Raw genomic sequence first — 16,399 nt, forward strand, 5'->3', positions numbered from 1 at the left:
AAAGCAAAAGTACAATTATTTAAACCGAAGAAAATGGACGATTTATATGTTGTAAGTTTTACAGCGAAGAACATAATAAAATAGATTTTTCGTAAGTCATCTTTTCTTGCCACTAATGTTAAGCTTTATAGAAACTATACCAAAGAAATAAATTTTTTAATTATAACAGACACGAGTACATCTTGTAATTTCTACACGTATATAAATATTTGTAAATTTGTTCCGAGTTTCACCAATATAATCGTGACAGTCGAGTCCCATAACAGTGGCAATAAAATTTCAATTCAATTTCACGTAAAATTTCACATAATATATTCATAGATATTTATAAGCGTAGGAATATTTTTACGATCCAGTGTAGCTATTGGTTCAATTATGTTCTTCGCTGCATTTTTCATGTTATCAGATAGCAATTTTAATTTTACACCCCGTATACTCAGGTATAAAATAAAATTCGTACTTTATTCCGGGGTAACCAGGGCGACGTGTCTCTCGCAAAAGCCGTTGGTTCGTTCGAGACTTTTTATTGTTTCCCGCCCAGTTTTCCGCGTTGTCGTTCGTTTTTCTCAGCGGACGACATAGTCGGTGCGATGGGTGTCGCCTCGTAAAAGGGAATTCGTCCATTGTTTGTTCTAGAATAATATTTCTATACACGCCCGACAATGCCGGCAGCTGGGTCGCGCTATTCGCAAACCTTACGTAATTCCGAATCTCCTCGCCGCATCGCGAACTTGAAACTAAAACAGTTGCCTCGATGTTCGACGGTGTCGTCGAAACAGTTCCACCCGCGGAAAATATCGATACGCTTCCGAACGTAGAACGTATTGTGCTCGAGACATGCCCCAAATGCAACTTCCGATCCATTGAAGATTTCCAAGATTCTGCAATTCTCCACAGTAGCTGTATGTTGTTCGATATATTTTTTGAAGTTTGAATTTTTTGAAATTTAAACGTATTAGACCGCTCCATAGGTAACGTCGTGTAGTATATGACGATTATGGGAGAAAAATATATAATAAGTATACAAATTCAAGGTGCAAAATAGGAGATTACTTGTGGAACGATTTGATAGCCGTTTGAAATTTAGAAATTTACAATTTATAGCGCGTGGAAAACGTTCGTTGCAAATGTCTCGCGCTTGTATTTTGTGTCTTGCTTTTATTCTGTTATTTATTGAACGTTTGTAGCACGTAGCTATACGAATGTGAGTCTATATTTCAGAAGCGAACGTATTATTATACACATTGATTGTAACATATGAAATGTGCTGAACGCTTTAATTAGAATCTTAATAAGTAGCATATTGTTTGTCTGCAGTGTAGATTATATAAAATTGAGCATTTATCTACGTTCTTTGCCTTCGTATTCTAATTTTTACATAAAACATTGTTGATAGTTCTTCCGTATTCTCTTTCCAATGGTACAATGAATACGCACAAAATCTGAATCATTTCTTGTTATGAATTTAAACTCGGATATTTTACCGGAAAGTTCGTTCGTAATGTTAATATATTTTTTAAAAAACAGCTACCAGCTAACTAAATACTACTCGTCGTCGATTTTCTAAATATTCTTGTAGCGATACTAATTTCGAAAATTTTATTTCACGTCATATAAAATAGTAATAGTTTTGCTTTAAACAAACTTTAATCGATAAATTGAATTTAATGAAAAACAGAAGCATACCAGGTATGTAAATATGAAACCGGAATTTGCCTATAAATGGCCCTAGCTGATAATATAGTTATCACTAAACTGCATCATTGATGCCAAAAGTCTTTGTTGACATCTCACAAACATTTTCGACTCAGAACAATACAAGTTTCATACAACAGCATAGTTTGTAATAGCGTTGAACATGTCAAATTTTGTGCCTGGAAACTATGATTTGTGGACAGCATTGATTTTCTGTTACCATTTGAAGAAAACTGCTGCAGAATCGCATCGAATGCTTGTCGAAACTTACGGTGAGCATGCTCTTGGTAAATCACAGTGCTTTGAGTGGTTTAAAAAATTCAGAAGTGGCAATTCTGATGTGAGGAACAAAGAACGTGGAAGACCACCGAAAAAGACCACCGAGCTGTTAAAACCTGGCGAAACCGTTAATACTGAGCGCTACCGACAACAAATGATCGATTTGAATCAAGCTTTGCGTGAAAAACGACCAGAATATCAAAAAAGGCAACACAAAGCAATTTTGCTTCATGATAATGCACCATCACATACAGCAAAACCGGTCAAGGAAACGATCGAAGCGTTCAGTTGGGAAATATTTTCGCACGCGGCTTACTCACCAGACTTGGCTCCATCCGATTACTATTTATTTGCATCGATGGGACACGCACTTTCTGACCAGCATTTCACTTCTTACGAAAATGTACGAAAATGGCTCGATGACCGGTTTGCCTCAAAAGAGCGACAGTTTTTTTGGCGTGGCATCTACCAATTGCCAGACAGGTGGGAAAAATGTATAGCTAGCGATGGGCAATACTTCGAATAAAATATTTTTAATCATTTTCATACAATAAACGTGTATTTTCTATACAAAAATTCCGGTTTCATATTTACATACCTGGTATTTATTTTAATCAAAGAAAAGCTACATTTCATACGATACCATCTAATATCTATTTGGTGGTGTCTCTATTTTCATTTTGGTAACGCGTAACTTGTTTTCCCATAAGTTCTCATATGCGAAACGCGTCACGATCTACCAATATCTCCCTCGATAAATTGTTACGGAGAAACACGATGATTGATGCGCGAACGATAATGCATTATGATGAATTATCCTCGGCAAAGCTCTTTATATACGATTACGCATTGAACGGCACGCGACAATCACGAACATCGGTTAGCCCGACCATGAATGATTATCTAATTTTAAGCTATTTTCGTTCGAAGCTTCTGTATTAGAATTCAACGAAATATTATATCTAATATAATCGTACATTGTCTCAATTGGTAAACTCACCAAGGCGTGTTACAAGTATGAGTGAGTGTGAGGTATCTGGCGCCCAACTCGTACAACATCCTGAGAACTGCCAGGCTCGCTCCAACCGCGTGACCCCCTTCGACCCCTATCAGGCTTGCTAATCTACCCTCCTTGTGCGCTCTCTCTATACCTGAAAGCACACGTTAAATCTCCCTTGAATATCCTCGATTGTCATTATTATTATTGTTGTAATTATCCTTATGTAGATACCAGGCATTCTCCAACTTCCACCTTTATCGCCAATCTTCCCAACTACCATCATTTCGCTAATTATTACGAACTCGTTTTCGCGTCTCCCCTTAGATACGTTTAGGATCTCTCGCGGTAATGTATGTATATAAATTTTAGTCTGATGATGATAAAGTCGTGCCAGATGCATTTGCACGATTAACCTTTAAGTGGATAGCGTTGCCATTTAGCGAGATATCTGTATCTTCCGACGTAGACGATACGTTACATTTATCGCGTTATGTATTTGAATTTGGAGGATTACAATTTTTGAAGATTATTGATATCTTCAGAAAAATTAGAAAACGCGAGCAGAATGTAATATCTAAAAAAGGAATTTATCAAGTATTGAATTTGTGTTCTGTACATATATAAGCGAACGATTGAAAATACGTAACAGGAATTTGTATTGGTTTTGACAAGCATCTGGTTTAAATTCCATTGAGCAAATTTTCGATAAATTAGATCGATTGAAAGGACCGAGAATTTTGACCAGTTCGACCAAATCCTGAATTTGCACGGTGTTATTAATCGCAGTTGTTACGGATATATGATCATTTATCGTTCATTATTATTATCATATGGTTTATATATTTAGCAATAATTTGTCTAGCCAAGAGCAATTTTCCATTATGATACAGTGTTTCAGTTAGGAAAGTGAGATACGGATGAAAGTATTGTAATTCAATGACTAAGCGCTACATTGTATTTTATACCGGAGTAGCATATATGTAAATGTCATTGTTTTTCATATATTTGGTGTTAATTAGTAACTCGTTTTCAATTATACTGGACGAATTGTTCAAAATATTTTTCTATATTTGAAATGCCACACATACGCATGATCAAACTGTTTCATTCGAAGAAAGCGATGCATTTAAAAGTTAATTAATGTCACGAGTCGCCTTCGATCCTGGTTTAATAGAATCATTTAAATCATGGATGGCGAGCGTTATCGGTCGGATCATTAATTACGAGCCGTAAACGAGGCTTGATTAATCCCAACCGGAGAATAATGGAACGTTCGGTTTTCAAAGAACGGCCGGACAACTCGGGAAATCCTCCTTGCGGCCGGTATTTTGTCAGTATTTAGTCAGCGCGCCGCGAATTCGATTCCCGGCCGGTTTAATCGTTTTAATCGAGTACGGTCGTGTAAAGGTGGGGCTATCGAGCTCCGTGAAATCGGATTCGCGGGCTCGGTGTCGTTCGGATTCGATTAAAACACCGCGAACAAATTGCGTTAGGTCGTCGGTTCCGGGATACCGATATATGCGCGTACAGCGTGTGTCGTTTCGTGGCGCTGGCGGATCAACCCCCGGCGATGTTCACCCCCGAAGCGTCATTTATCGCGGGGAATTCGAACTTTTCCGCTTTCGACCGCACGCGATAGAGCTCTTGGTTCGCGCTAATGGAAGATCGATCCTGTGGTTAAACGAATTTACTCGATAATCCATAATCTTCGTTGTTCGAATAAAGCAACCCCTTCTCGCCATTTCGCGTAATCTATTCAAACCTTGTAACATGTTGTTCGCACGTGTATCGTATTTTATTTTTGAACGGTTCTCCGCAGCCGTTGGCCCGGAAATGTTAGTGGCAAATTAATAGCGTTTCGTACCATTTGTCTCGAGTAACTTTAATTCCTTCGTGGTGTGTGGCTGGCGCTTACGCTATATTAAGCTTTTAATGGAAAAATAACTGGAAAGGAAAGGCATGGCCAGCAGCGAGCTGCAAGCTGTCGATGAACTTCGATTTACTGCGTCCGCTGATTTATAACTCGCGTTCCGACTACCACGCGTTCCAGTTTACACTTCGTCTTGGTCTAACGTATACGTAGAAGTCAGAAATTCTTTCAATTTTCTTCGAATTCTCACATTTTCCGCATTTTTGACGTATTTTCCCTCCTCGCGGTATATCACGCCGCCAAAGTGGTTTTGCTTTATATCTCGTTCAACTAATCGGTTTATAAATTCCTTAATTCGCCTTCGTAGGTGTAAACGTTGCCGCGTTCGAGAGCTTTACGATCTCTTAAAGGGCTTCGAAACGGGTTATTCGATTCGATCGCGCGAGAATTATAAACGGGAACGGCAAGTTCGTCTTCGTCGCTCGTAAATTCTCCACGTCGAACTGCCGGGACATTTTGAACTATTGTTCCGAGCGTGATAGTACGCTTTACGTCGAAAGTTTCTGAGGCAACGACCGGTTCAGATAAACACACACTTGCCTCGTCGTCCATTGTTTCTTAGAATTATACGATCTTCCAGATATCGTTAATAAGTCGTAGATACAGCGACACATTGTCTTGTTTAAGATTCGCTGCGTACAAGCGTATCGTTTTTCGCAGTTGCGTCGATTCCACGTTGAACTTTGGTAGTACAATATATTATGTATGCATACAGAGAAGTTGAAAAAAGCATTCAGTCGCGAGTATTACGTCCGGTGACTCTGTCCAAAAACCAGGCCCCACGCCACGTGCAAAGTGGCAGTCAGATGTCTACACATCCTTGCTGCGTACCCTCAATGGCCTTCAGGACTCACCACAAATCTTGGCATTTTTATAGTTAAGGTCCTTCAGACCAAACAAGTATCTTTTATTTCAAGTGTTCCTTACATTTATTGTCCACTAAGGGAAGATACGGGAAAGTTGGGTTTTCTCACGTTCGGTATCTTCCGCTAGCTCTTTCTCTTAGGGGCGGCTAAGAGTCTTCCTAATCCACCAATCTTCTTATTATCCAATCAGAAGCAATGTCTATTGCCCTTACTTTTCTAGCCAAAATTGTCATCAACAAATCCGATGATCCCGTGCGTTAGACACACCCATCATCCCTAGCTTTTCTCTGCCACAGCATCGTCACTGAACTTCACTGATTCTCCATCTTTCGAACAGTTAACGTTTCTTAATCGGGTTTCCACCCTTAGATCAGTCACCTACTTAACTTTTACATACGCACCAGCGTAACTAGCTTTTATATAAAGTTGTTGGCAATATATAATATTATAACCTGTTAAACTCAGTGTTATACTCATTCAACCACCTGTATTATTCTAACCGAAATAGAGGATCGATCTGTTCGATCGATTATTCTAATCGTAACGGGAATTTACGACTCCCGTTGACGTGAACCTCGCGATCGCGTCTCTCCGCGACTGGTCGATTAAACAGCGGGCGTCTTTTATAAATACATTATGTGTATTTTTATTTGTATAAGCATACCGCAAATATATTATTATGCCAGCAATTTCGACCTTTTATTTATCGTAATTTAAAGAGAAAGGTATATCGTGTTTCATGTTTAACGGTCGGTATTGACGGTAGTTGAAATTCTGTCGATGTTGTACGTCGTATAAATCAGTCAGGAAACACGGGACGTGTTTTTGCAGAAGCAAAAAGCAGCTTGCAAATTTTGAACAATCGTTCCTTTATACGTCCGAGTGAAGTATATATATTTATGTATGTATAGACAGCTACGTATCGCATGTCTATTTACATATGCATGTGCATGCCGACATGCAGTCGCCGTGGTTCGGCTTATCGAACGTGGTAGAACGGTCGGTATGGCTTGACATTTTTCCATTCCAACTGAAATTTACTACTGGCTGAATCTTCTTCCGCTGTCCGACGTTTTCTCATCAGATCCGCGTTATGTTCTCGCGCGCGTATCACCACGCAGGAGCAAATTATTATATGGGAACGTGTAAAATCGAGGACGAAGATAATCCTGCGTGTTATAGGGTAATCGTAATCTTATAGAGCGGAGATCGTATCATCAAAGATATTGATATGCATCGATCGATCAAAATCCTCTTTCCTTCTCTTTGAAAATTATTCCCCGCATCCGTTGCGTAACGAGTTTCCTTTCCCTTTTTCGTGCTCCCTTTTCCGACCTTGTTCTACCCTCCGCGAATAAAGCAAGTATCGAGTTTAGATGATCAAACGTTGAGCACACAATGTGTCCCCTTTCGTGTGTCACTATTTACTCTCTTCTTCTCACTTTCGTCAATGTCACTGCCTCGTCGTGTCGCCTAGCAGTCGCGGTTGTTCCATTTTTCTCGTTTCTGTTCGATTTACCAGCTACTTGCGTCGTTCGAGGCAGAGAACGAGCTTGAAATTGAGGCTCGTATCAAAGGCGCGCAGCTTGAATCCCGATTGACGCCCATCGAACTATTTTCGTTCGTCTCAACAATTTCTCCATGGAAGAAGATCAATGGAATTTCGCTGTACCTCGTCGTCACGGACAAATCACCGCGAAATAGGTTACTCGTGGCTCGTAGCTCGGAAGTTGATCGTTACACCGAGAGCAACGATGGCCCGTTCTTGAAGGAACGCCTCATCTTTCGCAACTTAAGATGCATCCTAAATTCTTGAAAGTGTATTCACGGTGACGATAATAATGGGGAGTGCTGGCCCGACTTTTCCACTACGTCGGTAGACGAGCAGGGATTCTCCCGTGTTTCCTCTTGGACGGTTGGCTCTCTTCCAGGGAATCTGAGAGCGCGCGACGTTGAATGGCCAACCGGAAGCAAACATAAGACGGCCGACTTCGGACGTTCGTCGACCTCGATCGAACATTTCATATCGTACGTGCGTAAATTTTCGCCAACGACCGACAGAGGCACGAATAGATTGTTTTCCGGGGCACGTTCGAACGAGAGAAGTAACTCCTCTTTGAAGCGAGTCCATTTGTTACACAGACGACATTTCGCGAACTGCTTGATCGTAGGACGCGACGAGGAATTAATTAAAATGGGAGAAGAGACACGACTGCCACGGAAGATTCATTCCGCGACGATTTTCTTAAAGGAGAAGTCGGGTAAATTCTTTTCTGCCAGCCACCCTCTGACATTGGCGGCACGCCAGAAATTCTAGCGGTGTGTAACGTCGAGCGGCCCATTCTCGGAACAAATAGAGGATGGTAATTCTCGACGTTCGTCGACCTCGAAGCTCGATTTCATATTCCTCGCTCGTGAAGCTTTAGAGCTCTTTCCAGCAGGGTTCTGGAGATCGACGATTTTCGAATACGATGGGCTTTCCTTCTCGAGAACGCCGTCTTCATGGCTGACTAACTACATAATATATTATGTATATCGTATAATTTGACCAGTTTCGCGAGAAGTTCACGAAAGACTTAAGCTTGCTTGAGTAGGAGCTAGAGATACGTTGAAAGATGTAAGTGCGCGGCGCCGCGTGTTTACATTATATTAGAGCTGATTGGCAATTAATAATTTCGTGTTTAACTTACGAAGCAGTTCGGCGATTGTATTAAAGAGTGATACCGCGAATTCTCGCAGTAACAGCAGCGGAACGTTTCGCGTGTTGTTCGACCCACAGCTGCACCATCTACTTTGGTTGACGATTTAATGGTAGCTTTGAACCAGTTATCTAATAGCGTGAAGAGAGCTTAATGAGTGGTTGTACGCATACAAAACTTGTTTAGGGAACAAACAAATACGTTGTGCGATCGATACACGGCCGTTTGTCGATGTTGGTTTGCCCGCGATGTAGCGATAATCGTCACGGTGGTGGCTCGTTTCTTTTGTTGCAGCAAGTCGAACAAAAAGAAAAAATAGAAAATAGGTCGCGTGTTCGTCGTGAAAATTCTTTGACGAACGATACGCGAATCGATAACGATTCGTCCGGGGGGAAAAAAGTCGAATAGGTTTGGCTTGTCGCCAAACGAACGGCCGCGCGATTGAAAATTTATCTTCGTGGATCGCGTAATGTTTAACTCGATACTTTGCGCGTTTCTCATTTTGTCAGCGATCCTTTGACTACGCGATCGTCATCAGCCACGTCGAAACACGACACGGCCACGATTTTCGTTCGTTGATCAGCTTCTCTGTTGATCTACCTCTCTCTTTTTCCTCGCATTGAAACGATTGCCGCGTAAACATGCCGGTCGAATCGACATTCTACGTTGATGCATGACCATGGTTGGAGTTACAAAGGCATAGAATTGCAAGCGAAATGCCTCACCTTCCGCCGTGGTAACGAGGACCATGCTTTCAGGATGCTTGTTGACCAGCCGACGAATCAGGTCGATCTGCTCGAGTGCCAGTTGGACCGAGTCGAGGTGCTGAGAGGAACATGGCACGTAAGCTGACCAAAACTGTAACAAAAACAACAGAGAATCTTGGTGAGTATTTGTTTGAAAATAAATGGAAACCGTACACGTTCTTCTTGATCGTGCAGCGATTAACGACAGGATAAGATAAGATTATTTGAATGAAAAAATCATTTTCTTGTTCGTTCCATTGGTTGACTGAATTTTAAAATGTTGGAGCTTAGATGACCCAAACAGCTCTATCTTGCTATAAGCCAGGTAAAATAAAAGTCAAAGTTTTTGATTGTAATAAATTGGAATTTTAAATAAATTCTGACCCAAACGATACTTATATCGTTCATCTGGCCATAAATATTCAATTAACGATAGTTTCAAACGCTATATAGCACTTCTAACACGGAATCTCGACGATAGCACGATTCGGTGCGTGTAGTGATAATAAATCGGCGTGAATGGTAATTTCTCATTTCAATTCGCTATCAGATAAAACTTTGGAAATAATTAAAAGGGTATTACGAAACCATGACCTCGGCAGGATGCCGCTTTGAATTTTAAATACTGGGATATCGGGGGCCATAAATAAAGAGAGTATTTATCCTCCCTGCTCGCAATGTATACACCGGTTAAGAATATATTCTACTTGGAGTAAATTAAACCGATGTATCAGATCCCGAGGATTAAACACGACCCGTGATATTTCATTCGGTCTGATAAGGGGTTATGGGGGTGAACGTGAGCTCGCATAAAAACTCCTTTTATACATCGTTCCGAGGTTGCTATGCGTCAAACGGAATCACGCTGTTCCATATCATTACCGTCGTGAGGACGACGATTTTTTGGAATAAGGTCTTTCAATTCCTCGAGATATTCCAAATTTAAGACTCTCTTACAAGGATTCACGTGCTAGTTTTGTTGAGAATTGTGGATCTTTATCGCCGAAATAAATGTATAGGAACACTTAAATTACACGTAGAATTGGTATCAAAATAGTTTCAGATTTATTTGATATGTGATTTACAAGATATTCGTCGATACGCATTTGTACTCTCTTTGTCTCGCCATCTTTCTTTCCACGCTACCAACGGAACAGTTGCATTCTTCTCCTTTTTACGAGACGCTGTTCACACACATACTCCCACACACTCATACTCATATATGTGTGTCACTACTACGCGGCTAATCTAGTGTAGCACACAAAATTACACGTATCTCAATAAGTTTAAAATCTCGAAATCTCGAAATGGTACAAAGTCGAGTAATCTTGTATGTATCTGTTATTTCGAATATCTTGGTCACGAAATTCGCACAGATCAATTTATTTAAAATATCCTAATATACTCAAAACACGTAGATGGTTTTGGTAAAATCAATCTAGACTCTTGATCCGACTCTGGATCAATCTAGACTTTCGTTGAAATCCGAACATCGTTATGCAAACTTATTTTTTTTTTGGTTATTCCATTTTAAATATAGTTATTCCCATGCAGTATATTTCGCTATAGATCATAGGTTGGTTAGTGGAACCTCGGCACGAAAAATCGGCACGAACATATCAAACAACACGATAGAATTCTTTGCGTATCCGATTCCATGGCATTGTTGTATTCGTATTTAAAATATTCCGTACAGTGGGTGGTAGAAAAGTTTTGTTTTGAACAGCACCAGATGAAATGTACGTTCCGAGCGTGACGTTGTCGTGGAGCTGTCATAAATCAGCGGGTAGCGCGAAATGGCTTCGCCCCTTGTTTTTCCTCCTCCTTTTATTCAACACGACCGTCTCTTTCTCTTCCTCGTCAAGCAGCGGTGGTATCAACGTGTGACTCCCGACGCGTCTTTTCCCCTCTTTCGTTTCTGCGACTTCATTACCTTTCCAGGATTTTTACGGTTACCGTTTGCTTTGCGTCTCGTCGTCACGACTTAAACCGCCTGAATGCATTTACTCGCGGGAGCTAATTGCGACACGGCAATGATTTAATGTCTGGCAAAGTACCTTCAGTCGTGGATCGTGCTCGAAAGTCGTCCCGTAAACGACCGTGCCTCCGGAACTTTTGATTTCCAGTTAATGCAATCATTTCCTCCTACTATTTTCCTGACCAGGCCTGTTACTCAACAACTTCACCCGTGGCAAGAATTTATTCTTAATTAACGGTCGTTCGTTATCTAGGCGTGTTCAAGAAAATCTTAAAGAGAAAGAGACAGAGAGAGAGAAAAAGATAGAAACCATGAAATTGCATCTTGCAACGCGACACTTTCATAACAACGTTTTCGACGATCGTCGTCTGTTGATCGCATTGCGCGATGATAAATTAAATTTTTTTATTCGATCGAGCGACGATTAAACGCACCAACTGTTTGCAGAAACATTTTTCTAAAGTTGGCGCGTCTCGTTAGCATCCAGTTCGCCTCGAATTTTAGGTCAGACGTTTTATAAGACCGTGTCCGTGTACGGGTAAGATGTTTTCATCTTTTTTTTCCTGTCCTCTCTATTCTCCATCTCTTTCTTTCTTCCAGCTGTTACCCCTTCGCGCAAAATCGAGCAGTAGTCACGGTCGGGTTTTAGGTCAGACGTTTGTAAAAATATTCACCCCCGTCGACGATGTAATCGCGCCGTGTTGTCCCACTTTAAAGACGTGCTTACACACGACCGTTGACGTGGCCGTTTTATGAAATTTGATGCCGTGTTGGTGTACCTCGTCGACGAGGCACTCCCTCGCGAGGGTTAACAGCGGCCTTCAAACGGCCCACGCGACTCTCTCGTGCGTCGGCTATGTGTTCTTTCTTTTCCAATGTTCTCGCGTGATTCACATTTTTGTTCGCTCTATCGCGAACGAATTATACCGGAATAGAACGCAGCGGTAGACGTCGGTATCTCGATTTTTCCGTTCGATACACGCATTCTTCTTGCTACCGTTCCTATCGGTCGGGTTATTCAATTCCCCGAAGGTAGAACGTTTTGAATGGAACACACTCGAGTTATTTCGAATCGACCGAAATTCACTTTTGGAATGCAGCCGTTAGGAATCGCGATTGCTCGGGGATAGCTGTCTCTCGGGTGCAATCGAAAATGCTTGTACCGTGTTCTAGATATTCGATGCATTAAGCGGCTGCATTTTCATTGACTTCCCTTGGCCTCGTATGGTTTTTTGTCAGAAAGCTTCCGGGGCTCGTTACACGAGACACACTGTGTTCGGACTTTTGCGAATTTCGTATGTAAATTGGCTTTCAGAGGTGAACACTTTGACTACACTGGTTTAGGACACTGTTTGGAAAATTGCCATTTTCCAGAGAGACATTTTAGGTTTTTCCTTCTTTTCGGTATCGGTAGTCAGGCGTTGCGCGTTTCAACGGTTATTCGTGCGATTTGCAAATGTACTTTAGCTTTTTGCATTTTTTCACGCGTAATAGCAAATACGTGTTATAAATCATGAAGTTTCTCAGGGGTTTTGTGACAATAGCCGTGCAGCTAACGGTTTTTATGTTCAGTTTGAATTCTGTGGAATTTTCCATAGGATCGACCAAACTCCTGTCCACCTCTATAACAGAGAACTTCTGTCTCTTTCTCTCTCTCTCGACTCGAAAGAGAGAGAGAGAGAGAAAGTGTGTGTAATAGAAGGAAGAACGCGAAGTCTTAAAAATCGCTTAATTCGATATAGCCTTCAATGCTTGATCTTCAAATAATGTTCAGTCTAACAAATAATTTTATAGCTTGTCAACAATCATAGCGTTGTAAACGCAGATTTTCGATTGTTACGCGTATTATTAAATTTCATGGTTAATTAAGTCTTAACTTTACTCTGTGCCGTAATACATTTTCATCGCTTGGAAAAGTACAATGAATATCTTACGAACGTAGAAGTTTGCATTTTATGAAAAACGGCAGCGAATCGACTCGCGCCATTAAAATTCTTAGACGATTGAATATAACGCGTAACAACCGCTTGCATTTGATCATTCGTTTATAGTTCCGAGTCCTGTAACTTGCATCCTGCTTCGAGGATAGTTTTAATCATCGCGTGTAAAATTTGACAAACTCGTCGAATACTTCTCATAATGAAGCAGCAGCCGTAATGAGAACACAACGACTCGTTTCGTTTATAAATAACACATCGTTACGGTATTTCCAGTTAAACGTGAGTTGTCATGGAAGAGGAAGCGCGATGTTCGGAGTCCACTAAGGGACGGTAAGGCGATCAATGGTTCGTAACCTTACCGTGGCGGATGCCTTCTCTCTTCGTCTGAATTAACCAAGACAGTGATGGATTGAGTCGCGACTGGCCTGCCAGATCCTCTATATATATGTATACCACTACTATGTATATTATGCATACGTGCATACACATGCGTTCGTTTCACTGAGCATAACCGGCTAGTCACCCCTTTCGTCTCGACGTAAGCAAACTGAATACCTTGAGGAACACGTTGACATTGAGAAACGACGCATAAAATTAGGCGACCGTTTTGTCGCGTATTCCTATCTTAACAGTATATTATGAGTTCGATAATGTGTTCTCTCGTAATTTATCGATGTTAACCTGTTTATCGTTCAAGTTATCTCTCTCTCTTTCGCGATGAATAATTGTTGCAAAGTCCTTACGTTTCTTGTCCCTTTGAACATTGCTGTCTCAACTCGCTCGCCGTCGGTGTTCGTGCTGTAGCAATTCATAACTAACTCGTTTCCATGCTATTCGCGCAATTAATATGCCCTTTTAATTACGGTATTAATTAAATTGAACCGCGCACGCCACGTTGCTACGTGTGTTCGCGCATGTGCCTAAGAAGCTTATTTAAATTTTCCCCCTTACCGTGTTATGCGACACGTTGGCATTAGGTATAGGGGAAAGTAACGAAGTGGTCTATTCGGGTGTAGGCTTAGTTCAACATCCGCTTTCACAGGCACGACTTTTCGGACTCCGCCACCCCTGCTGTTCCTCTTTATCACAGGCCGTGACTCTTACGCCACGCTTGCCGTAATCGCGTCTAGATGAGCTTCTAACAGATGGGATCAACGGCAGACGGTATTTTACTAACGAGTAACCAGAGCCAAGGTATTTTCAAAGGTCTCCTACGGGCGAATATTCTTAGGAGCAGTCGCTAGTTCTCTCGTTTCTTTTCCCGCCGCTTGGACCGCGAGCTACCACCTATACGTATTCGCTACCACTTGCGCGCAGACGGAAAGCACAGATGTTCCCTCGAATGGAATTCCATTTCTGACGTCTTAAAGTTAAACCCCGTTGGATAAAGCGGAACTACCGAGTTCGCTGGCGATGCAAGGAAAGCGCTGCCACCAAACCTATGTTTCTCACCTTTATGACCCAACTTTTCCCAAGAACGCTTCTATCCAACTTCTATATCGTATGCATATCGGTAGGCCGCGGATATTTATGCTTGGTAATTTCGGTTTGCAGGCAAGGCGCACAGTTGTTTAAGAAAATATTCTCACGCCACTGTATTCGCTGCAGCGTATTCGCGATAACGATATTCGGTAGGTAGAACAGATCGAGGGACATAATGGAAAGCACGTAAAAAAATTCACACAGACGTCCACGCTTTGTAAATAACACTTCGCATTTCGTAACATTTATTCAATGCCGGTTTTCATTTTCTTTTCAATATTCGAAACAGTCACCAGCCCTTCATTGCTCGTCATTGTAATCGAAATTGTTTCGTTCGCAACGAAAGTTTAATCCTTTGACGAAAGAACGATCAGTAACGAAACGTGTCAATCACGCGGGGAAATGAATAGGCATCTCACGTTGCGCGCTTTTACAGCCAATGGGTTAAAATATTCGCAACTTGAAATATTTTCTATTCAGGACAGATTCGTATTTTCAGGCACATTTATAGTTGGCACGGCCAACAGCGGTTTCGTCGGGTCATATCGGTTATTCAACGACGAACCAGGACTTACGTCTGAATGAAACAGCGGCTGTGTATAGGGCGAGCACCATCAAATTCGGCATTCATGCGCCACCCGTGAAACAGCCTCGGCCCGGAGGCGTCGAGACCGCGTTAAAAATATATATGTATATATTTCCGTCTAGACTGGTAGAGGTTGGATCGTGTTGCGGCTGATACGTACACTTCCATTCATAAGTACTAAGATACCTACGAAAGCTTAAGTAAAATCATTGTGAAATTATTATTTTCACGTTATAAAATGTTTAAGAATTATTATCTCTTTTTTCAGACTGGCTAGAAAAAATTCATACGTTCAATATTCTATTAATAACTTTATTAATTTTATAATAGAATTCAACATTTTCTCATCTATAAGGTAATTGATCAATTTTGACCATCTTAAGCAATATTAGCAATATTAAATCTTAAACTATATTAGCAATGTAATGGACAATTGTCTGTTTAAAAATATGATTTCTGCGAAATATATAGGCGTATTAAATATCCTATAATTTCCATATAGATTTTCAGATTGGTTTCAAGCTTTTCCAGTGTGTATAATCATCGAATTTTATAACAGCGCTAATGAAATCTCAAAATGTTTCGTATAACGTTCATAATATATTATAATTTATATTATATACAACGAATATAAAATTTTGATCGATCGATAATTGAAATTGTTACGTTTCGTTGCGTAGATATCCTAATATTTATGAATGAGAGAGAAAGAGAATACACGACGAAAGGCTACACGTACCCAGGTGATAGTCCGCGAGTTTCATCGCGAAAGTAATTTCACAGGTAGCAGGTTTCATTACGCAACGTCCGTGCGATTCGTTGGTGAAGAAAGGGCGTGTCGCAGAGGCAACTGCTCGTCGTCTGCTTTTATGCACGTCAACTGGAAATTATAATCTACTTTTGTTCGCGTAATGTTACTTAGGCGCGTGTTTATTTCGAGTCTGTTCCTTTGAATGGACAGAAGCGCCGTGCATAGTCGAAGGAAAGATGTTGGTACAGCTCTTTAAACCGTCACAGTTGTTTTCCGAAGGTTTATGAAGTAAAAATTATTTCTGTGCCTTACGCGTAAAGTCCTTTCGCGGGGAACGCGCCTTTCATGTTGTTGGAAAACGACATGACTAAAATTCTCTCGTTAAGAGCTGTCTCGTTCTTGATTATACACGTTCTGCGCGTAAGAATATTCACAAATTTTTAGACG

The 16,399-nt window shown here is 41.0% G+C and overlaps 1 protein-coding gene and 1 long non-coding RNA gene across 5 annotated transcripts in view; one reads left to right on the plus strand and one right to left on the minus strand.

The window, feature by feature from the left end:
- LOC138180945 (uncharacterized) overlaps positions 1-16,399 on the plus strand; it is a 214,367-nt gene that overhangs the window by 39,534 nt on the left and 158,434 nt on the right. The window contains exon 2 of the long non-coding RNA XR_011173408.1: positions 9,228-9,354. This is a non-coding gene — a long non-coding RNA (uncharacterized LOC138180945). The remainder of the gene's footprint in view (positions 1-9,227; positions 9,355-16,399) is intronic.
- Positions 1-16,399, minus strand: part of LOC138180943 (dipeptidase 1) — a 257,130-nt gene that overhangs the window by 35,454 nt on the left and 205,277 nt on the right. For all 4 annotated transcript variants that reach the window (XM_069115320.1, XM_069115323.1, XM_069115322.1 and 1 more), the window contains 2 exons: positions 9,195-9,327; positions 2,975-3,125 (listed from right to left, as the gene is read on the minus strand). In XM_069115320.1, the coding sequence (XP_068971421.1) occupies positions 2,975-3,125; positions 9,195-9,327 (284 nt within the window). The remainder of the gene's footprint in view (positions 1-2,974; positions 3,126-9,194; positions 9,328-16,399) is intronic.

The sequence above is a fragment of the Bombus flavifrons genome, chromosome 6 (assembly GCF_040668555.2).
Source record: "Bombus flavifrons isolate JBK064 chromosome 6, iyBomFlav1_principal, whole genome shotgun sequence".
Classification (NCBI taxonomy): domain Eukaryota; kingdom Metazoa; phylum Arthropoda; class Insecta; order Hymenoptera; family Apidae; genus Bombus; species Bombus flavifrons.